The following is a 22,028-nucleotide window of genomic DNA, read 5'->3' as shown; positions in this document are numbered from 1 at the left end:
ATAAAGAAGATTAAGTCCTTCTTTTTTATGTTATCTATGGGCCATGAAAAATCTTATTTTAGAATAGAGGAATATAATAGAATAGACTTATCTTAGTTTACAATTACACAGACTTACCTTAGAATTAAGGTAAGTCTGTGTAATTGTTTCATTTTGGGGTTTTAGCTTGGACTATGACCTATAAACTATAAGGTCATAAATTGCTTTTATGTGAGCATTGCAAATATAGTCTGGCTTTGGTGCAACCAAACTTATTTTAAGGCCATATGGACATCACTCAGATTTAGTAGTAAACATGGGGCATGGTCTGTAGCTGCACTATCATGACTTATAAAAGGAAAATTCAAAGCTGAATTTCAGATTAAGAAAGGCTAGTAATACAAATCCAGCACAAAATGCCTGTTTACTTCTACACGAAGACCCTTAAGCTGTGTTCCTCGTTAGTTTTGTTTCTGTCAATATGTTGTACTTTTTTGTTGTGATGAAGGAGGCAAATCTAAAAAACAATTGATTGCTATCTTGCCTATAAATTTATTAGATCTGTACATAAGAAGTCAACTTAAACAAGGAGCCAAAACAATTAAAAAACACAACTGTCTAAATAAAGTTATTTTTTCTAAAATAAAAAGTCACCCTGGAAAAGAAAAAAGCTACTAGATTTTGGGGTTAAAGTTTCAAGATGTAAACTCTTTATTTTTTAAGCGCTTCGCTTATGTAAAATGACACCTTGAGGCCAAACCTTAACTTTACATTATATAGATCAATGCTATGGTTACATTTGCAAAGTGAGAGTGAGACAATGCAACTAATCCTCTTAGAAGACTTCAGGTGTTGGGTATTATGCTGATCCATTATGAAGACTCGCTCCGCGTCCTACATAAGCCTTTGGTCAGTGGGCAATAGCTGTTGACTGTGTGTGTACATTTAGTTTGGAAAAGCTTAATTGGGTTTTGGTGCCATTGACTTGATACATCAATTAAGGTAAGTCTGTGTAATTATTTCCTTTTGGGGGTTTTTTCTCCATGGATATCTTGACAAAAAAATTACCCTAGCTCCTTATTGCATCATTGTATCTGCTAACACTGATTTACTCTGCAGCTATTAAAACCTTATTTGTTCTTTACTATAGAAATATTGTTCTCTCTTTAAGAATCCCATTTTTAGACATACCGGTAAATGACTGGTAATATTTTAAGGAGTGCTTCTCTGATATAGCTTACTTTTAACTTTGGTGTATTCTTCAGTTTACAACAGGTTGGGTTATCCAAAAGCACGATGATGTGACATGAACCCCTCTATCAAAGTTCTGTATTCTTCTACCCCATGGTCTGCTGGGGACAGAGCTGGACTCTACCAAAGCTTATTTATGCTGCTTAATTCAACCTAGCCATCAGAGACGCTGCTTTGGAGGACGATGCATTGTACAAGAAGGAAGCGGCTCCAGCTGAGCCGGGTTCTGTTTCTCCTCTCCGGGGTTTTCCTTTGCACCCTCTATCAGCTCACCATCAGTGCCAGACTGCAACAACCCATGTCAGTGGCTCAGATCGGAGACGATTTTGGAGAGGGTTCGACAGAGGGTGTAGAGGAGGCCCCGGCAGAAACTGGAGGGTTGGAGGAACCTTTTACTGTTGAACCTGAATTAGAGCGTACAGATCAAACAACATCAACCCATGTGATTCCTCATACTGACAAGGGTATGGTTAAAAATACAGATACTGATGCAACTAAGCCACCCACTTCCACAGAATCTCCACTATTACCAACCACAAACCGGACTATTGTGCATTGCATCTATGTGGCCCCTGAACCTCCTTTGGTGACACCAACACCTGTTCCAGCTCCACCAACTACAACCGCCTCCCCAGCTCCACCTGGTGAAGCTCCTCATGTTAAAGGGGAATACCCTGAAGATATCTTCTCTATCGAAGATCGCAGACGAGGATGGGTGATCCTTCACATTTTAGGGATGATGTACATGTTTGTCTCCCTCGCGATTGTCTGTGATGAGTTCTTTGTGCCTGCACTGGGGGTAATCACAGACAAGCTCGCCATCTCTGATGATGTAGCAGGAGCCACCTTCATGGCTGCCGGAGGCTCTGCACCTGAACTATTCACCTCCTTGATAGGAGTCTTCATCGCCCACAGCAACATTGGAATCGGCACAATTGTCGGCTCAGCAGTTTTTAACATTTTGTTCGTAATTGGGATGTGCGCTTTGTTTTCTCGAGAGATTCTCCACCTAACCTGGTGGCCCCTTTTCAGAGACGTCTCATTTTACATACTCGACCTCATCTTACTGATCATCTTCTTCTTGGACAATGTGATAATGTGGTGGGAGAGCATGATGCTGGTGGCATGTTACAGTCTCTATGTTGTCTTCATGAAATTCAACGTACAATTAGAGCGAGAATTCAAGACCCAGCTCCACAAACACAAGAGCATTGTGAAGGTTATTGCTGTGGAGGAACCTGAGAAGGTAAGCAGCCATTTGATGAAACAGTTTTATTTCTGATATTCTGGATAACTCAGTGACTCTGATTAATTTTTGCTCTAATTTTATTCATGGTTAAACTTATTCACATTTTCAAAATTGCTACTGTACAACACATACAGATTTTTTCTTTCCATTCAATTCTTTAAAAAAATAATGATTTGATAAGAACTTTAAATTGAATAATAAATAAATAATAATATACATTTAGTTAATTTCAATAACAAAGAAATGCATAATTCAATCATTAAACATGGAAATTTGCATTCAGGATTTAAGTTTATTACATGTTTTAATCCTTTACTCTTTCTAATATTTATCTAATTGTTTTTTTAGGCAGTTTTACAGTGCCTCCTTAATCACTTGTGTTTCTAGCCAAGCATAGTCAGTCAGCCACATTAACACTGGTGTAGGCAGGGTGATTGGTTGTGCATTTAAATTAGTTTTCAGGTTAACCAATCAGATGTTAGGGCCTGTGTGATCGCCCAATAGTGTATGTTTGAATTATTTCTTGATAGAACAATGAAATGGGAAATGTAAAATAATCAAGTAAATACACAAACGATTAGATATCCGTTTAAAATCTAATGCATTTAAGTTTTACATTATTATTTTTACATGGATTCATATGATTTAGCCTTTCTTGGGATATTTCTATAGCTATTGATATATTTAAATTTTTATATGTATGTAGGACATTCTAAATTAAGTAATCACATAAATAAATCTCAGGAAAAAATCACAAATGTATTTTTTATAGTAATGCACTTATGGCTCTCATTACCAGACTCATTATGTCTGTGTACCTTATGCTCAAAATTGATGAACTGAATAAATGGGGCTCAGAAAAACCCCAATCCATCAATTTTTTTAACTTTTTCGGAACCCAATCCATCATCTAACAACCATGCTAAGTTTTTTATGTTGCAGTCCATATATATATATATATATATATATATATATATATATANATATATATATATATATATATATATATATATATATATAGTATCAGCATTTGTTGTTTCCTGTGAGATTTTCTTCATGTATTAATGATGCAAACATTTAAAAACTGAAACTAGTGCTGCAAACAGTTGGTCTGTGCAAACCAAAGTTAGTCAGCCACATCAAACTAATCCTGTTAGACTCTGCAGCTCTGTACCAGCCATAGGACCAACATGCATTCTTCTAAGCCTTGGAATGTTTAAATTCTCTGATTTTTATTCCATTTTTGAAATTATACTTACTTATTATTGAAAACTTTGGTTGTATGGCATATGCTATCATTGCTAGGTAGTGTCAACTTTAAATTGTAATGTGGAATTTACTGGAATTTACTTATTGATAAAACAAGGACAGGTTCATTTATGAGCCTAACAGGGCATGCATGATATATGTTTGATAATCCAGTAGATTTTCACCAGCAAGACCAGAAGTGTGTGCAATATGTGAAACCATAATGCATAGAATTATATTGTAACTTATACTGATATATGAATTCTACCAAAATGAAACAATGAAATACTTTGAATGATTATCACTGAAAAAAAACATTGTTGCATGCAGACAAATGGGGAAGGTGAAGATAATGCCCCTCCTGCTCCAGAGGACAAGAATCGGTTAAAGGTAAAAAAAAAAATAAATAAAAAAAAAAGAAGAAGAAACAATACGCCATTCGACCAGCGCCAACATGAGATGGACATCTAACTCCCAGATGTCACAGTACTGATTGTGTTGTGACTGTTCTTTTGCATTTTGAGTTTATATGTTTGTGTTCTCCCTCTATCAAGCCTCATTGCATCTGCTGATCTATCATTGAACTATTGTTGTTTAAAAGCTCCCTGACTTCCATTTGAAAATGACTAACAGTGATGAGCCGTGTCTGTATAGTGAGTAGCTGTCATGAACTCAGCCATCTTTTTCTCTAGCTGAAGCCATCCCTTCAGCGAGGGGGAAGTTCTGCTTCTTTACACAACAGCACCATGCGAAACACCATCTTCCAGCTCATGATTCACACATTAGACCCTCTGGGAGATGGTAAGTACCATATTTATGCCACTGATGCATCTTATGATGGATAGCTGCATAACAGCAATGTTTATCCTGACTTCCCGTGTGGTGTGTTCTGCCCATCATGGAATGGATTAACAAGCTGTCCCGTATGCAGTCATCTCTAATTACAGATTGATACTAAGCAGATAAATACCTCCTTCTGCATATAGAAGCCAATTGATGATCCATGCTATAAAGTAAAATAATGTATTGGTTGACATTATGTCTTTCTCTATAAATAAAAATATTGGAACAGTTTCTCAGTGATAAGTGGGACAAGCTTGATTTTTTTATATATTATATTTCAACCATTTCTGTATTTTTGTTAGGATTTTAAGTAAGAGAAGCAAACAATATCTTACTTGAAGGTATAGTGGAGGATTTTTGCAAATATTTGAAAATACTCTCCACTTAAAAAAAAAAAATGCACATGCACAACCCTGTGTGCATTTGAGAGCTTGCACAAGCCCATTTCACCTCGTGCACGCTCTATTTAAAAGTTGCTGTTTGCATTGCCCATATAGTCTTAGTTTTCAAAGGAAGATTTTCAATTTTTCCATTATGTTAGACTCACCACCAGTAAGGGAAAATTGGGATGAGTCAATAGGACGGCCTTACGTAAACATATCACCAGAATGTTTGACAATTAGGAAGACCACTTATTTTGATGATCCACCTGGAAAAAGAACATCCTCCATTATACCTTTAAGTGGAACAAAAAAGATACATAGTTTTAAAATTTTTATACATACAACAATAAGAAAATTTGACTTTGCAATTTTACTCACCTGTCTCAATTCTATTAATGCTGATTAAAAAGCTGATGCATTCACTAATTAGTGAATGATCCATCAACTTGCAAGTATAAAAACAAATAGAAATAGGAATACAAGGTCTGAGTGGGCAGTTGAACAGGACACACCAGACAACTCAGCAGTTAAGTCCTAAAGATGCTTTAAGAAGGGTTAACTTATTACACACTTTTCTAACTTTAAAATATCCCACTGAGAAATATTCAATCCTTTAATCCAAATTCAAAAGGATCATGGGACACAGGAAGAAAGCCTGCAGGAAAAAATATGATTTCTGAATCATGCTTTGGGTCTGCTTTCAAGGATAATAGTAAATATTTATGGGAAGATAAATGGAGCTCAGTATGGGGTAAAAAACCTGTTAGCAACAGAAAAAATGAATCTAAGGTCATTTTTTTAGAAGGGCAAAGACCCCAAACAATCATAGAACCAGAACTATAAGGCATTATTTTAGATCAAATCATATTCAGGTGTTTGGATAATTGATCTAAATATGAAAACAAAACCGTTTGGAAATCTGTGACAAGATTTGAACATAATATTCACAGACTTTTCCCATCCGGTCAGACTGAGCTTGATATATATATTGGAGCAGAGTGTGAAAAAACAAGATGTGCAAAGCTGATAGCAAACATTTTCAACTTAAGTAAAAAGCGAAGTTTGTACTGTCTATCATCAGTCGTTTTATGGGAGTCACACCAGAGTGCTCTATCTCTAGAGCAGGAAATGATCCATGACTCCAGAAGAACAATTATTACCTTTGAATGAGTCTTCACAATCTGAATCACAGCTGCATTCTCTTACTTCTTGTTCTTGGAGACATCTTGTCACACATTTGAAATCTGAAAAAATATCTCTAGCCTATCTGCTCCTTTCTCCCAGAATGGAAGAACTCTTAGCGATGAAGATTAATTCACTTGTTTCCAGATGAGTCAATTATTCAATCTCCTCCTTTATGAAAAACATTTTTACAACTGCAGGGTTTTTGGGGCCTGCACTGCCTCTTTCATTAGCTCCCACAAGACTAAATATGTGTTTTTATAAATAACTGTAAAAGTATTTATATATCTCATGACTTATTAATGCATTCCAACTGTTTATTTGTGCTTGTTTTAAAGGAAAATTTAAGGATAAGGTTGAGACGCTGAACAATGTGGCTAGACGGAAGTCAGTGTCCAAACCCCAAGACAAAAGTGAAGGTAACAGGAACAGGAAGGATCTGATTATGAAATACTGATATTTGAAAGATCGGAGGATGTTAGCATGAAATAGAGGAGTCAGCAGGGATTTTCCCCAGGGTAATTGTGGGAGACAGCTGAAAATATCTAAAAGGTCAAGTCTTAGGTGTTTATGCTCATAGCAATAATGTTTGATACTCTTATTCAAATTTTGCTTATCAATGCTTTAAGGCACAAACTGCTAGATGGATTAAAATGCAAAAATACATTAGATCTTCCCAATATTTCTTGTCAGAAAAGCCATCAGTGTTCCCTTCATTACTGTAAAAATGATATATTTATGCAAAAATTGTTTGAAGCTTGTGTTTGCTAACATTCTGTCTTCATCAGATTCCTTGCCCACTAAATTTCTACACAGGATCTTCTGTCTAAAATGCTTGTTTGTGATATCCTTCACAGCTAAAGGTGGGACAATTGAAGAGACCAAAGAGCCAGAGGCTGCCCCAGCCAAAGATGCGGAAAAGAAGGAGCAGCCAGAAGAAAAGAAGGTACTCCCCACCCATGACCTGCTGGCTTTCAAAAAACCCAGAAGTCAGTCTTTGATACCTGTCTATGTAAGAGTCGAAGTACAGGGGTATCACTATTCGTTTCAGGTCATCTTTTGGCAAACAAATGTTTTTCTTTGTGTCATATACCGGCTCCATCACGTTCTCAAATCTGCAGGATGACGTGCCAGCAGAACAAGGTGGATCCGAAGACTCAGACAATTCTGACAGTGAGGAAGATGACAGCGAGGAAGATGACAGCGAAGAGGAGAGCGATGAGTCTAGTGAAGAGGAGGACAAGGAGGAGGATAAAGAGGAGGAAGAGGGGGAAAAAGAAGATGACCCTCTGTCTTTACAGTGGCCTGACACACCTCGAAAACAAGCCACCTACCTCTTCTTGTTGCCCATAGTCTTCCCTCTGTGGCTCACAGTTCCTGATGTTCGGAACCAGGTTAGAGACATAAAGAAGAGACATGTCAGAGTGCTGCTGTGGTATGATGCAATCGTATATAAATTTGCCTTTACATTACTTACTTTAATCACCAGAAATCCAGAAAATTCTTTGTATTCACCTTTCTGGGCTCCATTATGTGGATTGCTATCTTCTCCTACCTCATGGTGTGGTGGGCCCATCAGGTCAGTTATTGCAGTGCTTTAGTATTAGAAAAGTAGCTGTTGCTGATGTGAGAAATCAAATTCCACTTCCTTTTATGCACTATAAAAAATTTTTGTATCAATAAGTCATTTTTTCTTAGAATAAGTGCATTTTCTCGGGAATTGAGAAGTTAATGGAACAATGGAACAAGATAATTTACATTTGAAATAAAAAAAAATATTGCGTTGTCTTATTTCAAGTGCATATTATCTAATTTTAAGAGTAAAAATACTCTTTCCATTGGCAAATCCTCTTATTTACCTACTCAAATTGAGGCTAAATACACTTAATTGAAGACATTTTTGCAGTGTGTTCCTTCTTTCTGTGGAACTCTGATTTGTCTCTAAGGTGGGAGAAACCATCGGCATCTCCGAGGAGATTATGGGCCTGACAATCCTGGCAGCAGGAACCTCCATCCCAGACCTCATCACTAGTGTGATTGTGGCCCGTAAAGGCCTAGGAGACATGGCAGTGTCCAGCTCTGTAGGCAGTAACATCTTTGACATCACTATGGGGTAAGGTTTCATAGTTTAATCGATCAGGATTATAAAAAAAATCTACTGATCACCGCCATAAAGGGATTTTCTTTACATATTTTTTTTTCCACCAGCCTACCCATCCCATGGCTCATGTACTCTTTCATCCATGGCTTAGCTCCAGTGGCTGTCAGCAGCAACGGGCTTTTCTGTGCCATCGTGCTGCTTTTCCTCATGCTCCTCTTTGTCATCATCTCCATCGCAGCCTGTAAATGGAAGATGAATAAGGTGCTGGGTTTCACCATGTTTCTCCTCTACTTTATCTTCCTGGTGTTGAGTGTTATGCTGGAAGATCGGATCATCATCTGCCCTGTTTCCATCTGAGACTGCAAACACAAGCCTTTCTCACAACAAACACTTTCCCATCGAGGGGGGAAGTAAATATTGCTCTTAAGACAAAGCAAACACAAATTAAAACTTCCTTTTAAAAAAAGCAAATTAAAACTCAAGGAAACTAATTTTGGAATTGATATACTTTGATATACTTTTAACAACTGTAAAAGTACGGCATTAGTTTAAAAATACCTTTACAGCTCTGTCCCAGTTTTTCCATTTTCAAAGACTTTCCTTTGGACTTTGAATATGTTTTAAAGAACATGTGATTTCATCTCAGGGCTCTTCCAAAGGAGGACTGTTTCTTTTGGTGAAATTTTAGGTGTGAGCCAATATATATAATAATCTTAAGTTTTTTTGTGAAATTGTCAGAGTTTAGCCATCCTTACCCTTGTTTTTTTCTAAAATGCATAGAGAGCTCTTTAGATCTTGATTTTGTGGAAGCACTGACTTTGGTAGCGAAGAGGAATCAAGGTTTTATAAATGACAAAATGGTAAATTATCTGTACTTATATAGCGCTTTATCATGTCTGAAGACCCCAATGCCCTTTACACTACATTCATTGCACACAGTCTGAAGCACTCGTTTTAAACTGTATGGATTATGTGGTGTGATAATACATGGTTGTATCTACATGGCAAGTTAATTATCTGCTTTTTAATAAAGTTGTTAAAGTTATTTTTGCTATTTGTTGGAGTATTCCCCTTATTTTCTAGTTCAACACTGGTTATGAATAAAGGAAGAGGACATGCAATAATAAAAGTTTTTTCATATATTAAACCAATATCTGTATGTTGTGTCAAGTGAAACTGATGAATGCAAAATTGTTTTGAATCTAATAAACACAAAGTAAATTGATTTTATTTATAAAGGACTTTTCATAGATTTATACATCTCAGAGTCCTTCACAATAAAATAGCTATAAAGTCATCAGCTCAAGGAGTAAGAAGGTTTGGGGAGTGGATTTTGCACAAAACCCAGATGTTTCTATAAGTAAACATACAGTAAATGACACCCCAGTAATAATAATAATAATAATACATTTTATTTAAAAGGCGCCTGTCTGGAAACTCAAGGTCGCCATACAAAAGATAAAAACACAATAGCAGAAACAAAGTTTAGAAAAAAGAATAACAAACATTTTAAAAATATTCAAAAGATGAGACAGGGAAACTGATATTAAACAGAATAAGCAATCTTAAACAAATAAGTCTTTAGTTGTGATTTGAAATATCATTGATGCAGTCCAACCAACAAGATGCACTCAGGGAGATAACAGATAGTTATCTAAACGCCCCCAGCAGGGCTTTCATGATACTGCACTGAATACTTGTAAAAAAAAAATAGTGCTTTGAAATATAATACATTAATGAAGCTGCTTTTATTATCATGAACATATTTTGCTTCAAACCATGAATGTAGCCTCATTTATTATTCTTCTAATTCAGTTCCCTATTCAAATTTAAAGAAAAATATTTAGGATTATGATGTTATTTTAAGACTCCCAGAGCATCTTTGTGGTGCAGCGTCTGATCCACACTTATTGTGACAACAAAATTATAAAATGTCTCATTCCATCTGTGCTTTTAGTGTTTGCTTGTTTGTGATACCTCTGCCTGTGTTTCCATAGTTACACATTGTTTACCTCTCAGGATGGTAACCAGGAACTTTTGTGAGATCATTGCAGATGACTCATTTCTAACCTTGTTAAATATTACAGAAAACTAAGCGTTTTCCTCTAGGCCAAAAAGGGGCCTTTAAAATATTAACCAGGGTTTCAATAACCATGGGCTGTTAATTAATACACATACACACATATGTTTTCTAATTTAAAAAAATAGTAAACAGTTGGATCTGTGATATAAGCAATACTTAAAACAAGTTCTGCTTTACGAAATGACTAGTGTGAAGGTTTATTTTTATTTTTTAATCAGCTTCGTTTGAGGAATAAGGAAACCTGAAACCCACTTGGTTAAGGTGTTTATTCATAAATGAAGACAAAGTATACATCTGCTCAGGGAAGAATTTCTTTTATATATGTAAAAACCATACAAATTAGTAGTTGTGTTACAAACAATAAATAATAATTCAGAAACATTGTTAAAATTCACAGTTAGTGTAAACAACACATAAGACATAACATTACATTTTGGTCATCATTGGTTTTCAGACACTTACGAGGTGGTCATAATGCAGATATACACGCTGTGAGTTTGGTGTTTGATCCAAGCACGAAGCCTCGGTCCATCCAGCATAGTATCATCAGACGTGATTGCAAAGCTAAATAAAAAGTCTATGTTTATTTTTTCTTTTTCTTTTTTTCTCAGCTTCCATTTTAACACCCTTTAAAAAGGCGGAAGTTCTGCGCTTCAAATTAAAATAAGATGGAGACAAGGCAGATCAGAGCTGTATGCTGTAAATTTTAGGTGTTGACTGCAGTGCAAAAAATCTTTTGCTGGCATCATGTTCAAAGTTGTAGAGGTTTAAAACCTTTTTTTTTTATCTGTACTTCACAATAAACAGTGCACAGCTGCCCAAGTATCCAAAACAACAGAAACAAAGCATACAAAATACAAACGTTCTGTATATTTACAGGTATCTAGAACTGCGTCTGATAAAGCCTCTGTAGAAAAAAAACATTGTTAAAGAAAATAATAAAATTCTCCACTTTTAGTTTGATTACACAGTTTAAAAGCACATCTCCTTTTTAAGGTCAGATACTACACACTGGCTTGGAAACCAACAGATAATATTCCCTAATAAGTCTCAGAACAAAGACTCTAGATATGTGTTAGTTCATTTTTACCTTGTTTCCAAGCTAGCATTGGTATTATCATCTGGTTTATGTAACTAGATAAATGAGCTTGACAATGACAGTTTTACAGAATGCATGTTAGCAGAGATATATTTAGTTTTATTAAATGAATCCAAATGAAATGTCAGTACGGCAGCTCCTGCTAATGCTAAATGAAGTGCAACTTTATAGCTTTGGCTGCAGGAATGCTGAGTTATATAACAAAGACAACCCAGTGCATCCTGCCAAAGTGCTTTGTAAAATGATGAACATCTAAAAGCAACAACAGTCCAAATAGGGTCACCAGGACCACTGAGAACCATTTCACAATGTAACCTAATGCTCACATTTACCTACTTATTCAGTTTTAACGTGAATAAAGCCAAAAAGAATCTGTGTAACAACTGTACAAACATGTTAATATTCAAAATAAGGTGGATTTCCTCTAAATACTTACAAACTCAAGGCCTTCATACCTCTCAGCTCTAAGAGAACAAGAAACTCATGGCAGTTGCTTTGCATCAAGGGGTGATTATTCCATTGTGCTTACTAAGAGCTCCATCCTCAAGTCAGGTGAGCTGGTCCTGAGTGTGAAGAGCGGTCCAACAAAACAGCAGCAGTGATTGTGGTAGAATTCATAATATATATATGACAATTTTTACAAAGTGGGCTCTCCAAATGTCCTCCTGCACTCCATGACCCCAGCGCCAGGGGGCCTGTCACAGTTGTGGGTCAGTTTAACTTGGTTGGGGGTGAGGCGATCATAGGCCAACTTGTACTCACGGTCAAACGCATCTGGAAAGAGAAAACAAAAACATTTTATCTGACGATGTAAGAAACTTTATAACTCACCTTGCAAGATGCAAAACAAAATAAAGCTATGCGTAATACCACAACAATTTAAGTTATGTAGGCAGCCTAGCAATTACATTTTGTCATGTTAACATTTGAGATAGGATAATACAACGGCTGACTGATTTGGGTTAATATTGTTTTTTTTTTTCCCTACAATGGCCGATACATGCATGTGTTTGCCGGTTCATTATTTTATTCTGAAACTACGCTTTGAGATGACTTGAAAAGCTTGCTTTTGTGCCCCTTCCACTTAACATCTATGGTTAATATTTTGTTTTATCTGTTAATAGAAGTTTTTTTGTTGTTGTTAAAATTGACACCAGTGTAACAGTTGTGGTCATTTTGTTGTTTAAATGATTCAAATTGAGGAAGAAAAAGCAATATTGGCTTCAACACTTGGCGCCAAACATTCTGCAGCTCTTATTGGAAATCTGTTAAACTGATGCTAAAATATTTGGCAACAGCCTTAGAATACTTGTGTTGGGTAATATCCAGTTACAACCATATAAGAAAAAGTATTCTATTGGAATAAACATACAAATCTCAAATAATAGGAACTGATGTTAGTAGTTTTACTGTGATAAACTGAAATATTTAAAGCAGTTTGAACACATATAAAATTAACTGTAGATCAAAACCTGAAGCTTCTGCTCACTAAACTAAAAATGTAAGGTTTTTGTGGTGCTAATAAGAATTAAAGGAGTGGACTTACTGATGTTAATGTTGCTCTTCCCCAAAGCCACCAGAGTTAAAAACAGTAAATCCCTGTAGAGGCTCCTTTTGAGGTAGAGAAGAGAAAAACTCTCAGACTTTCCATCCAAATTCATCCTCTCAAGGCAGTTTATAACAACAAAAAACATCTTTCATTCCTACCTCTGTCTTTTGAAGCCCAACTCAGGACCCAGCAGCTGGATGATCTGGCTCATGGGCTGATAGACATCGCTCTTCTTGATGCTCCTCACAAAGCCCTGCAGCAGTTCCACGGTGAAGAGCTGCCCTTCTTCACAAAGCCCAGATCGGATCAAAGAGTTGGCACCTGCAAAAACAGAAGCAACTAAACATCAGCTCGATCAAAGGATCATTCATCTCCAGCACTCAAAGTCAAATGTGACAGCAATGACAAAGCCTGTGGAACTAGCAGGAGTCATGAGTTAAATTATTTATGAAGCCCCAGATTTACCACAGACAACTTTATTTGGATGCATCAAAATGTTGTTTAAAGCAAAACTTATTTGTGATATTAGTGGACATTTGGACATTTGCATTGTAATACAGAGTAACAGAGATATGCAGAAATCGACTTACAGTGTGTATTCCACAAAACGTAGCATGGTTGAACTCTATCTTTGTGCAGCTTCAAGTTGTCCCACATAATCCTCACCAACACCTGCTTGCCGTCCTCGGATGCAGCAGTCTGGGGAGTCTAGAGGGAAGCAAAGTGTAAGATTAATAGTTTTGGTGTTGGATCTTATGTGTGGAGTTTAAATATATTAAAGTGTGTCGGCTATTTTAGACTTCATCATATTGCATTTTTAGTTCTTTCCTGCACAGCTTTTGTATCTTGGGAGAGGCTATATTAACTATGGGCTAATTCTAATCTTATCTTATGTAGATTAATGTGGATTTTTAATTAATGATTCAAAGTCTACTATAAGAAAATACAGTGGTCACTTAGTTATTTTAAATTGATGTAAACTCTCTAATATGATATTTAATGAAGGTCCTGTGGCTCAGTTTGTGATCATAAGAAGACAAAAGTAAAAAGGTGAATACATTTATGCACGAGATCTCCATAATTCAATAAAAATACCTATAATAAAAAAGAAATAGTGTGAATAAATTTAAGTTTGAGATCTTCACAATTCAATTAAGATACCTATAATAAAAAATAGTCATAGGTGATGAATTTAACTCATGGGTTTAAAAGGGTTCATTTGAAGTTAGTTAGGAAATGTAAGCAGAAAGAGACAAAATGGTGATGTTTGAGTACAAAATGGTGGTAGGTGTTAGCAAAAGGGCCCAGAGCTGGCTTCTCATTTCACATTGTTTTGACCAATATTTGCCTCTAACTAACACTAGAAGGCGCCAAACACAACCATTAAATTTGGTCATGTAGACGTTATTCTCTTTATATTCTTAAGGAACAGCAAAGGTTTATACTCTATACCTTTAACACATTTTTGTTTAGCTTTACAAGTGCTGGCAGGTGTAGCATTAAAACAGCACTTCCAATTGTTAAAGAGATACTGTATCAATATAAGAATTGGCTATAGCTGCCAGACCTGCACTGATATCTACCTGGTCATCATGGCTGTGCTGTTGGGAGGCCAGAATAAGAGCCGGCAGGTTACTCGGTAGCTCCAACCGTTTGAAGTACCACACAAGGTTCCAGAAGACGATGGGATGTTGGTCGACAATGCTTGGGGAGGAGATGGCCTGTTCTCCCTCGTTCACCAGCAGGCTCTCCAGCTCCTTCCAGAGAACCAGGGGGCTCAGGTATGGCACTGTCACCGGATCAGGAGCTGATTCTCGTGCCAAGACTGGCGTGTCATTGTGAACACTCCAGCTGCTCTCCTGCTCCAGTGCAGGAGCTGCAGATGGCTGAGCTGCCTCAGACATTTTAGCCTCAGGGCTGAGCGGCGCAGACGTGTCCTCCTCTTTAACAGGATTACTCCACTTAGATGACCTGGAATGAATCCGTTTAAAAGGTCATGGGGTTAAACGGCCCTTTAATTCACAGCTGGGGCTTTTTATGATGAAAAAAAAAGAAAAAGAAATTCATAGCACTGAAAATATGTTACCTATTTTGTGGTCTAAGATCTTGGATTATTATATTAAGGAAAGGCAGGAAGGCAGTGCCACAGAAGGGACAGGTGCTGTTGAGGTTTGAGTCATCTGCTGTCCAGCCTGACATGATCTCTTCATCATACACCAGACAGTCACATGTCTTACAAAGTGAACAGCTCGACATCAGCACCTAGGAAAATTCATTATCAGGAGGAGGCAGAAATTACAAATCAAATCCGCCTGAGAAATGTCATGAAGTTTAGGATCTGTAAGTATCATACCTCCATGGTGTAATTAGGACTGGGCTGGAAGCGACCCACATCAGGAGAAGAATCTGGAGTGCGTGGACCTTTAGAAAGAAGTGCTAAACCACCTAGAGACAATGAAAAACACTTTTAAGTAAAAATTGAACTTTGGTTTAACAAGCTGTCATATTCTCTAAAATGCTGTTATTTATTTATACATTATTTATTTATTATGACTTATTTATCCTAACTTTTGGATTGATATATAGAAGTTGAGCAGCTTCTACCAAGTAGCCACCAGCCATTTGACACAGTTTCAGAAAATGAAGCACAGGAAAGACTGAAAGGAGCTTCAGATTTGGTCAGAGACTCCCACTTTGTACCATGCAATGACCTGATTATACTTGCATAGATCTCTTTCACAAGATTCATTAAGAAATGGTAATATGATAAAATGATAAAGTAATATTGGTGCTTTCAGTGGATCAGTTTTTCTAATGACTCCTGATTTGTGCAAGTACCCATTCCACCATGCCAGCCCCCCAAAATAATGTTTTTATAGAAACTAGATAAATAAATATTGAATTTGAGCTAATCTTGGGTCTTAAATATTTAAAGTAGCATCAGTAGCACATCAGCACACCTCTTGTTCTTCATTCCAGAGGACAAACAAAGCAGAGCAACAACCAGACGCTGCAGCTGGACCAATAACAAGACTAGAAACCTTAAAAAGATGGATTCTAGCTACAGCTTAACCTGTCCATCCTACTAAAATAACTTATATTTGAGAATTTTCTTTCATTCACATCATATGTGAAACATTGTGGTGCATTTATTGAGGCTTGAACTTTCCATTTAGGTCAAGAATGGATCAGTTTTTTGTTTTTCTGGTCCAGGTTAAGTAAATGCCTGTCTCACGATTTGGTGTGTGCATGTGAATGTATATTCACGTGTCTAGCTTAGGAGCCTGCAGCTAGTTGCCAAAAAGCCTCCGCACTGGATCCAACCTCCTGCCTGTTGGCCTAGTTTTCAATAGAACAGCACTCAAATCTTACCAATGCCAATACCTTTCTACCAGTTGGAGGTCAGATTTAGATGCATTTTTGTTTTAATAAAAAGAACAATGCTGATGAATACATTTTCAACATATCTAAGCACTTGATGGCAACAGTACAGACTGCGCAGAAAGATAATACAATGTTCAACCAACCGGAGAAGGAGTTATGTCTGAACACTCTGTTGGGGCTGCTGGGGCTGCTTAGGTTGTTTTGGTGACCTGCAGCAGGGCTTCTCCTGACCCGTGTCATGCTCCCATGTTGAGGTGAAGTAAAGCCGTGAGGATCCAGGCAGGAGTCATTATCCAGCAAAGAAGAGCATTCTAGCTCAGCTGAGGTCAGCGAGGAAACACTCATACGATCACTGTTCCCATCCTGCAGAAAAAAAAGAAAACAAAATCTTGTCAAATTGGTCACCAAAAACAATCTCAGATATCGGCTATCAGCATGGTGTTACACATGGTTGTTGTAAATTGCTACCTGTGTTAATGATGTTTGTGAGGACAAACGAGAGTAGAGGCGACTGGCCTTCTCAGCTACACCCTTTCCTGCTGATATGAAGCTACTCTTGAAGATATCCAGAGTTGGAGTCAACAGCGAGTCCATGGAGAACGACGAGTTGGAGGGACTAGGTGAGGGTGGTAAAGCTAAGGAAGAAGGTCTATCTTTGTTACACATGCCCAGAGGAAGAGATGGCGACGGCTTCAGCCTTTCCTTGGACCTCACAGGGAGTGAGAGGTGTGTGTTGGAGCGGGTGAGCGTGGAGGACTGAGGGGAGGTGTGAGCTGGTGAGATGGAGCGAAACAGCGGGCTTGAGGAGTTCTGCAGTTCCATACTGGGTGAGCGGCTGTTCAAAGGGCTGATGCTGTTATTTATGAGCATTTCAGTCTCTTCAGCAGGGGGTGTTCTGGGCTTGCTGGGGTCACACTGCTGCTCTGTTCCTGCTGTCCCCATCTCTGACAAAGGCTCTATATCCGTCTGTCTCTTTCTGGCAGATTGTTGCTTGTCAGTGGCTGTATTCTCTTCTTCAACGCCGTGTAGTCTGTCAGCAGCTAGATGATGCAGCTTGGTTGAGCCAAGAACAGGGATGCTGAGCATCACTAACCCTTGTCCACCAGACAAGTCCAGAGATTTGGGCCTTTCTTTCTTTGGTAACACTGGAAAAGGCAGCGTTTCATTTGACCTGGAAACAACCCTGGTGCCACCGTCTGTTATGGAAAAAAACAAAAAAACATAAGTTTTAAAACATTTAGGTCAATGAGAGGCTGCATAAGCATGCTTCAGATTATATGAAGAAATTTCTCTGATAAGAAGAATATTCTATAAAAGAAGCATTTTGTGATTTAAGTTCAAGCAGTGGGGATGGAAATAGTCATGTACAAACAACACCCCTGTTTGCTCATATTTAGCCTTGCCCAGAATTAGCTAAATGGATAAATGAAAGATGATAAAAAGAGAAATCTTCTTTCAAATTTCAAGTATTTTTGTTATAACAGATTACTGACAGTGCAACAGACATAAAACCATCAATGCAATCCTCAAAAACAGGGTTTCTCTGTATCATCAAACTGTTAGATTTTAAAAGTGATTAATGATCCCACTGATAACCCTCAGATCCATTATGCTTAAGAGCATTAGATTGAACCCATCTGTTTAGCGCACAATTGTCCAGAAGTGCACAGACCGAATAGATGTGTACAGCAGAATTTCCCTGCACTGAAGTAGCACTTCTACCTGAACGTGTTCTCATATGCATCTAAGATCTTCTAAAGAGGCAAATTTCCAAGAAAAACCTCCATGTGCCGAGAACAATTGGATCGTTATGGCTAAATGTAGTTCTAAACATTTGGTAAAACATCATAATGCCATTTCTTGCAAAACATTGATATTCTGTAGATCTCCTTGTGTGTTTGTTGTCATGATCTAGTGATATTTAATAGGGAATACATCTGAAAAAATTGTGCAATGAATAACAGCCATCTTTCTGAGAATCCTCAGCACTGTCCTAGCTGCAAAGAAAAAAACATTTAATGTTTCAGTTGCAATTCAAACAAAAATAATTTACCAAATTGCAAATTCATCCAATTTGTTGCAGAGATGAATTTTCCTTGGGGACTAAGAAAAAGACTCGGTTAGTTTTCCTTTGTTGATGGAGGACGATGTTGTCTTACATGAGCATGCTAAAGATGAGATGCAATCATTTTGCAGAATTTAAATCTGTATTATCAAAGGCTATTGCACAAATTTTAATTAATCAATTTTTGTTTTAAAAGAAAATAGCGATGGTTATACAATTTACTTTAAATTATCAGGGTTTCTGTAATGTATGGTTACTTAAGTGAGAAGGAAAAATTCCTCTGATAAAAAGTCTGAATGATTAATGAGGACTACCAAACAACACTGGGACAGTTTTCCTCTTACACAAGTCACCAGCTTACATAACACCACCCATATCTAAAGACTATTAAAGAAGAAAAACATCGAGATATAACAGCAAATGGATGGAGGAGAGAACATTACACCCACACTATGATTTCATTCCCCTGCTTTTAAAGACAAAGTACTCATTTTCCTGTTCGCCATGACTCATTTCTCTAGAACAGATTACGAAGTGGGAAAGACCTGAGGTATCATCCTCCCCTATACTCACTGGGCTGCTTTGGTCCTTTTTCTTCTACTGGTGCAGAGTTATCACTCTCTCGGTTGCACAGCCTCTCCTCCTCTTTCGACAAGGAATCGTAGCCTTGATCAGACTGTCCACCTAAAGAAAAGAGCATGCTTTAATCCCTAAAGTCATTCTGGCTTATGTAATTTTTCTTACAGTTTCTTTCTTTTAGAACAAGCTCCGTGCATTGAATCATCCAACTATGTTTAAGGATGCTTATAAAGAGAAAAATGATCACAGGAGTTCTCTTCAAAAGCAAGTACTGACATTGCCCCAAGCTTACAGCACAGCACCCCCAGAATAGAAAAGCAAGAGAAGCAAAAAGGGAATAGTCTTTTAAAACTTGCACCACACTTACAAGGTCAGCATGAAGGGGAAAAACAAAAGACTAAATAGATTTCCTTCACTTTTTTTAATGAGTTAGTTTTATTCAAATGTTGAGGAGGAAAGATATATAAAAGGTAAAAATATTATTATAAAATTTTATTATTTTAAAACAATAATATAGATCTATAGATGCTACAGTAATTGTAACTGCATATTTTCAGTGCATGAATAAAAGTATAACAAAATTTGTAGCAACGTCATTTTTCTGAGTGTCAAATGATCAGCAGAAAGTAGCTTGGAAAATAATGGTGCAATTTATTCAAATATAATGATGGATTATTGATGCACACTGTGATTTGAACAGGTTAAAAGTTTTCAAACCACATGATTGATGAGCTTTTAACGTGAAAACTAAATTACATCCAAATCAGATGGGGTTTTAGAGAGAGGGATTAAAGCTTTAGACAAAAAACCCTATGATGGAGTAGCCCTGCATCTTCTTACCTGTACTCAATCCATCATCACTAGAATCCATTTTAGTGAAGTCGGTATCGATGGAGGTGCGTTCTGCAGAGTCATTAGTGCTGTCTAAACTGCCATGGCTGACTGTGTCGAGATCACTGCCGTCTGCAGAGAGACGAGAGGGAAGGGAAGGAGTGAGAAGCTTAAAAAACATGACAGAAATCCAATAGCCCAGCTCACGTAAGAATCACTGGACCAAGAAAAAACGATCATCGGCTGAAAGCCACAGAAACCTCATCATGGCTGAATCAAAACAAACAGATTTCTGTATCATCTGTGGCTCCACAGAATGACGCAATTAAATGTTATTTAACGTTTTGCATTTCTCTGACTGTAAGTTTGACATATTGCAGTTTAGCGTGAAACTGTTTCCATTACGTTAATCAAATTCAGATAAACAGGACATCCACAGCTGCAGCGGCGCCATTAACAGAGTAAAGAATGGTGTTTTCATTAGAACCCCCACACAGCATTCATTACAGTAATGAGATGGTCCATGGTTTGGGGAATTAGAGAATATGTCAGCATGAGAAACCTGAGCAGTAAGAGAGATCGGGAGGAAAACCTTTTACTCCATTAAATGCTGAGCACATTATAGTGTCATTAGGGAAAGGCAGGCAGGGAACAATGTGTGCCAGAGGAGGTTGAGGCTGGGAAAAATGTTGCAAGGGTTGAAAATCAAGTGCTCCCTTAGTATCTCAGTGAAATGTATTTATTTGGAGCCACAGATTCTTGGGTAAAAAAAAAAAGAAATAAATCATTATTTCCCAAATACAAACACAAATCTTTATACACTAGTATTGTTGTTTAAAACTACATTTAGTTCTTCCTTTTATTGCTATTCAAACTGAACATAAGGGATACTTAAGATCTAACTGTCATAAAGATTTTTGTGATTTAAAATAGTAATTTCAACATTGGCTTCCAATTAAGGTATCATTATGCAGCTTTATTTGCAAATCTATGTCCATAAACATCCGGTCTGACTTTGGTTTCAGATGCTCAGTGTACAGACACTACATTTGAATTAATAAACTCCATACAGGTTAACTTTGTGAGGTGATTGTCACTATTGAGAAAGCCTGTAAATAGTGGTGCTCTAAAGCACCAAAGTGGAATAAAAAACAAGCTCTGCTGAATGAATAGTCTGCACTGATGATCATTTCTGCAGACCTGATTGCTCATTGCAGTTTGGCCCTGACCTGTGTGACTGAGTCAAACAACAGGCTGATGAGCATGCCTTAGAAAGAATAATTAATATTAAAATTAAGCAGTGCCCTTTTTAACTCTGCTTCTAATATCTGTTGTTGGTGTGCTGCTGTTGTCAGGAGGAGCACAAGCAAATCTTGCAACCGCATTTTCTTTCTTTTTTCAATTTTACTTCCTTTATTTCGTGCATATGTTGCATAAGTGCCTTTATAGACTGTGATATATTTTTGTGAAACTAGTTAATTTGTTTTTCATCTAAGATGTGTTTTTTCCCCATTTGCAGTACTACTCTCAATAAAAGAAGGACTTTTCTGCCAATTGCAACTTATTGATTAGTCATGCGACCCACTTTGTTTACTGTGTCCTCAAGGTTGCCAATGTGGGTGAGAGCTATAAAGAGAGGAGCTGAAATTCTATGAATCAATGTTAAGGTGTTTAAAGCAAAGCACAGAGTTCATGAAGCAGGATAATAACTTGTCCTTTAGTATCTGTCTGTCCATGGCTAAGTGCCAAGCCCCTCAACAACCTGTGCTACCTGAAAACCTCATGAGCAGAAGAAAGACATGAGTGTGTTTAACACTGCAGCTTTATTTGTAGAATTGGATTGATCAAACATAAAATAAAACAAAAACAAAAAAGATTTCCATGCTTAAACTCTGGTTTGGACAAAATATGTCACTTTCAAGAAACTGTACCATGATTGACAATTTAACCTTCTAATATGCATGAAAAAAATCTTATTAGAGAAGAAAGTGTGATGCATGTAAATTCATGATATTTATGCAGGACAATTAAAAACAGCCACAGGTCACTGGATGACATACATTTTGAAATCAGGGTTGCTAATCATTCTGATATTCAGAAGAAAAAAAAAAAAAGAAAAAAAAAAAAACAAACAAACAAAATTTTAATTGTTGGATGCAGGGGTTTGCCCTGCAACAAAAGGGTTGTTGGTTGAAGCCCTGG

General features: G+C 37.2%; 2 protein-coding genes across 6 annotated transcripts in view; one reads left to right on the top strand and one right to left on the bottom strand.

Moving 5' to 3' along the window:
- Positions 1–1,273: 1,273 nt before the first annotated feature.
- Positions 1,274–8,925, top strand: slc24a1 (solute carrier family 24 (sodium/potassium/calcium exchanger), member 1). 2 transcript variants are annotated; one of them, XM_015400681.1, is made up of 9 exons: positions 1,274–2,476; positions 4,058–4,117; positions 4,420–4,528; positions 6,474–6,554; positions 6,993–7,081; positions 7,257–7,529; positions 7,625–7,714; positions 8,082–8,248; positions 8,344–8,925. In XM_015400681.1, exons 1-9 carry the CDS (start codon positions 1,415–1,417, stop codon positions 8,591–8,593), a joined length of 2,181 nt encoding a protein of 726 aa, XP_015256167.1. In that variant the 5' UTR covers positions 1,274–1,414; the 3' UTR covers positions 8,594–8,925. The 2 variants fall into 2 exon arrangements, with proteins under 2 accessions (XP_015256167.1, XP_015256166.1); XM_015400680.1 differs by having other exon boundaries at positions 6,993–7,147.
- A 1,670-nt stretch (positions 8,926–10,595) lies between these two features.
- dennd4a (DENN/MADD domain containing 4A) overlaps positions 10,596–22,028 on the bottom strand; it is a 28,020-nt gene continuing 16,587 nt past the window's right edge. For all 4 annotated transcript variants that reach the window (XM_015400685.1, XM_015400686.1, XM_015400688.1 and 1 more), the window contains 11 exons: positions 19,836–19,958; positions 18,990–19,100; positions 16,820–17,547; positions 16,495–16,714; positions 15,321–15,412; positions 15,054–15,229; positions 14,551–14,938; positions 13,558–13,675; positions 13,126–13,288; positions 12,965–13,029; positions 10,596–12,192 (listed from right to left, as the gene is read on the bottom strand). In XM_015400685.1, the coding sequence (XP_015256171.1) occupies positions 12,056–12,192; positions 12,965–13,029; positions 13,126–13,288; positions 13,558–13,675; positions 14,551–14,938; positions 15,054–15,229; positions 15,321–15,412; positions 16,495–16,714; positions 16,820–17,547; positions 18,990–19,100; positions 19,836–19,958 (2,321 nt within the window). In that variant the 3' untranslated portion in view covers positions 10,596–12,055. The remainder of the gene's footprint in view (positions 12,193–12,964; positions 13,030–13,125; positions 13,289–13,557; positions 13,676–14,550; positions 14,939–15,053; positions 15,230–15,320; positions 15,413–16,494; positions 16,715–16,819; positions 17,548–18,989; positions 19,101–19,835; positions 19,959–22,028) is intronic.

Source organism: Cyprinodon variegatus, unplaced genomic scaffold (assembly GCF_000732505.1).
Source record: "Cyprinodon variegatus isolate N-32 unplaced genomic scaffold, C_variegatus-1.0 Scaffold1132, whole genome shotgun sequence".
In the NCBI taxonomy this organism is placed as follows: Eukaryota; Metazoa; Chordata; class Actinopteri; order Cyprinodontiformes; family Cyprinodontidae; genus Cyprinodon; species Cyprinodon variegatus.
This window is presented reverse-complemented; position numbering and strand designations above follow the sequence as displayed.

Bases quoted from the DNA above. Each gene is read 5' to 3' on its own strand.
- slc24a1 (XM_015400680.1), top strand. From the start codon at position 1,415: ATGCATTGTACAAGAAGGAAGCGGCTCCAGCTGAGCCGGGTTCTGTTT. The intron at 7,148-7,256 runs GTAAGAGTCGAA...TCAAATCTGCAG, and splicing joins AGTCTTTGATACCTGTCTAT to GATGACGTGCCAGCAGAACA. The intron at 7,530-7,624 runs GTTAGAGACATA...TTTAATCACCAG, and splicing joins TTCCTGATGTTCGGAACCAG to AAATCCAGAAAATTCTTTGT.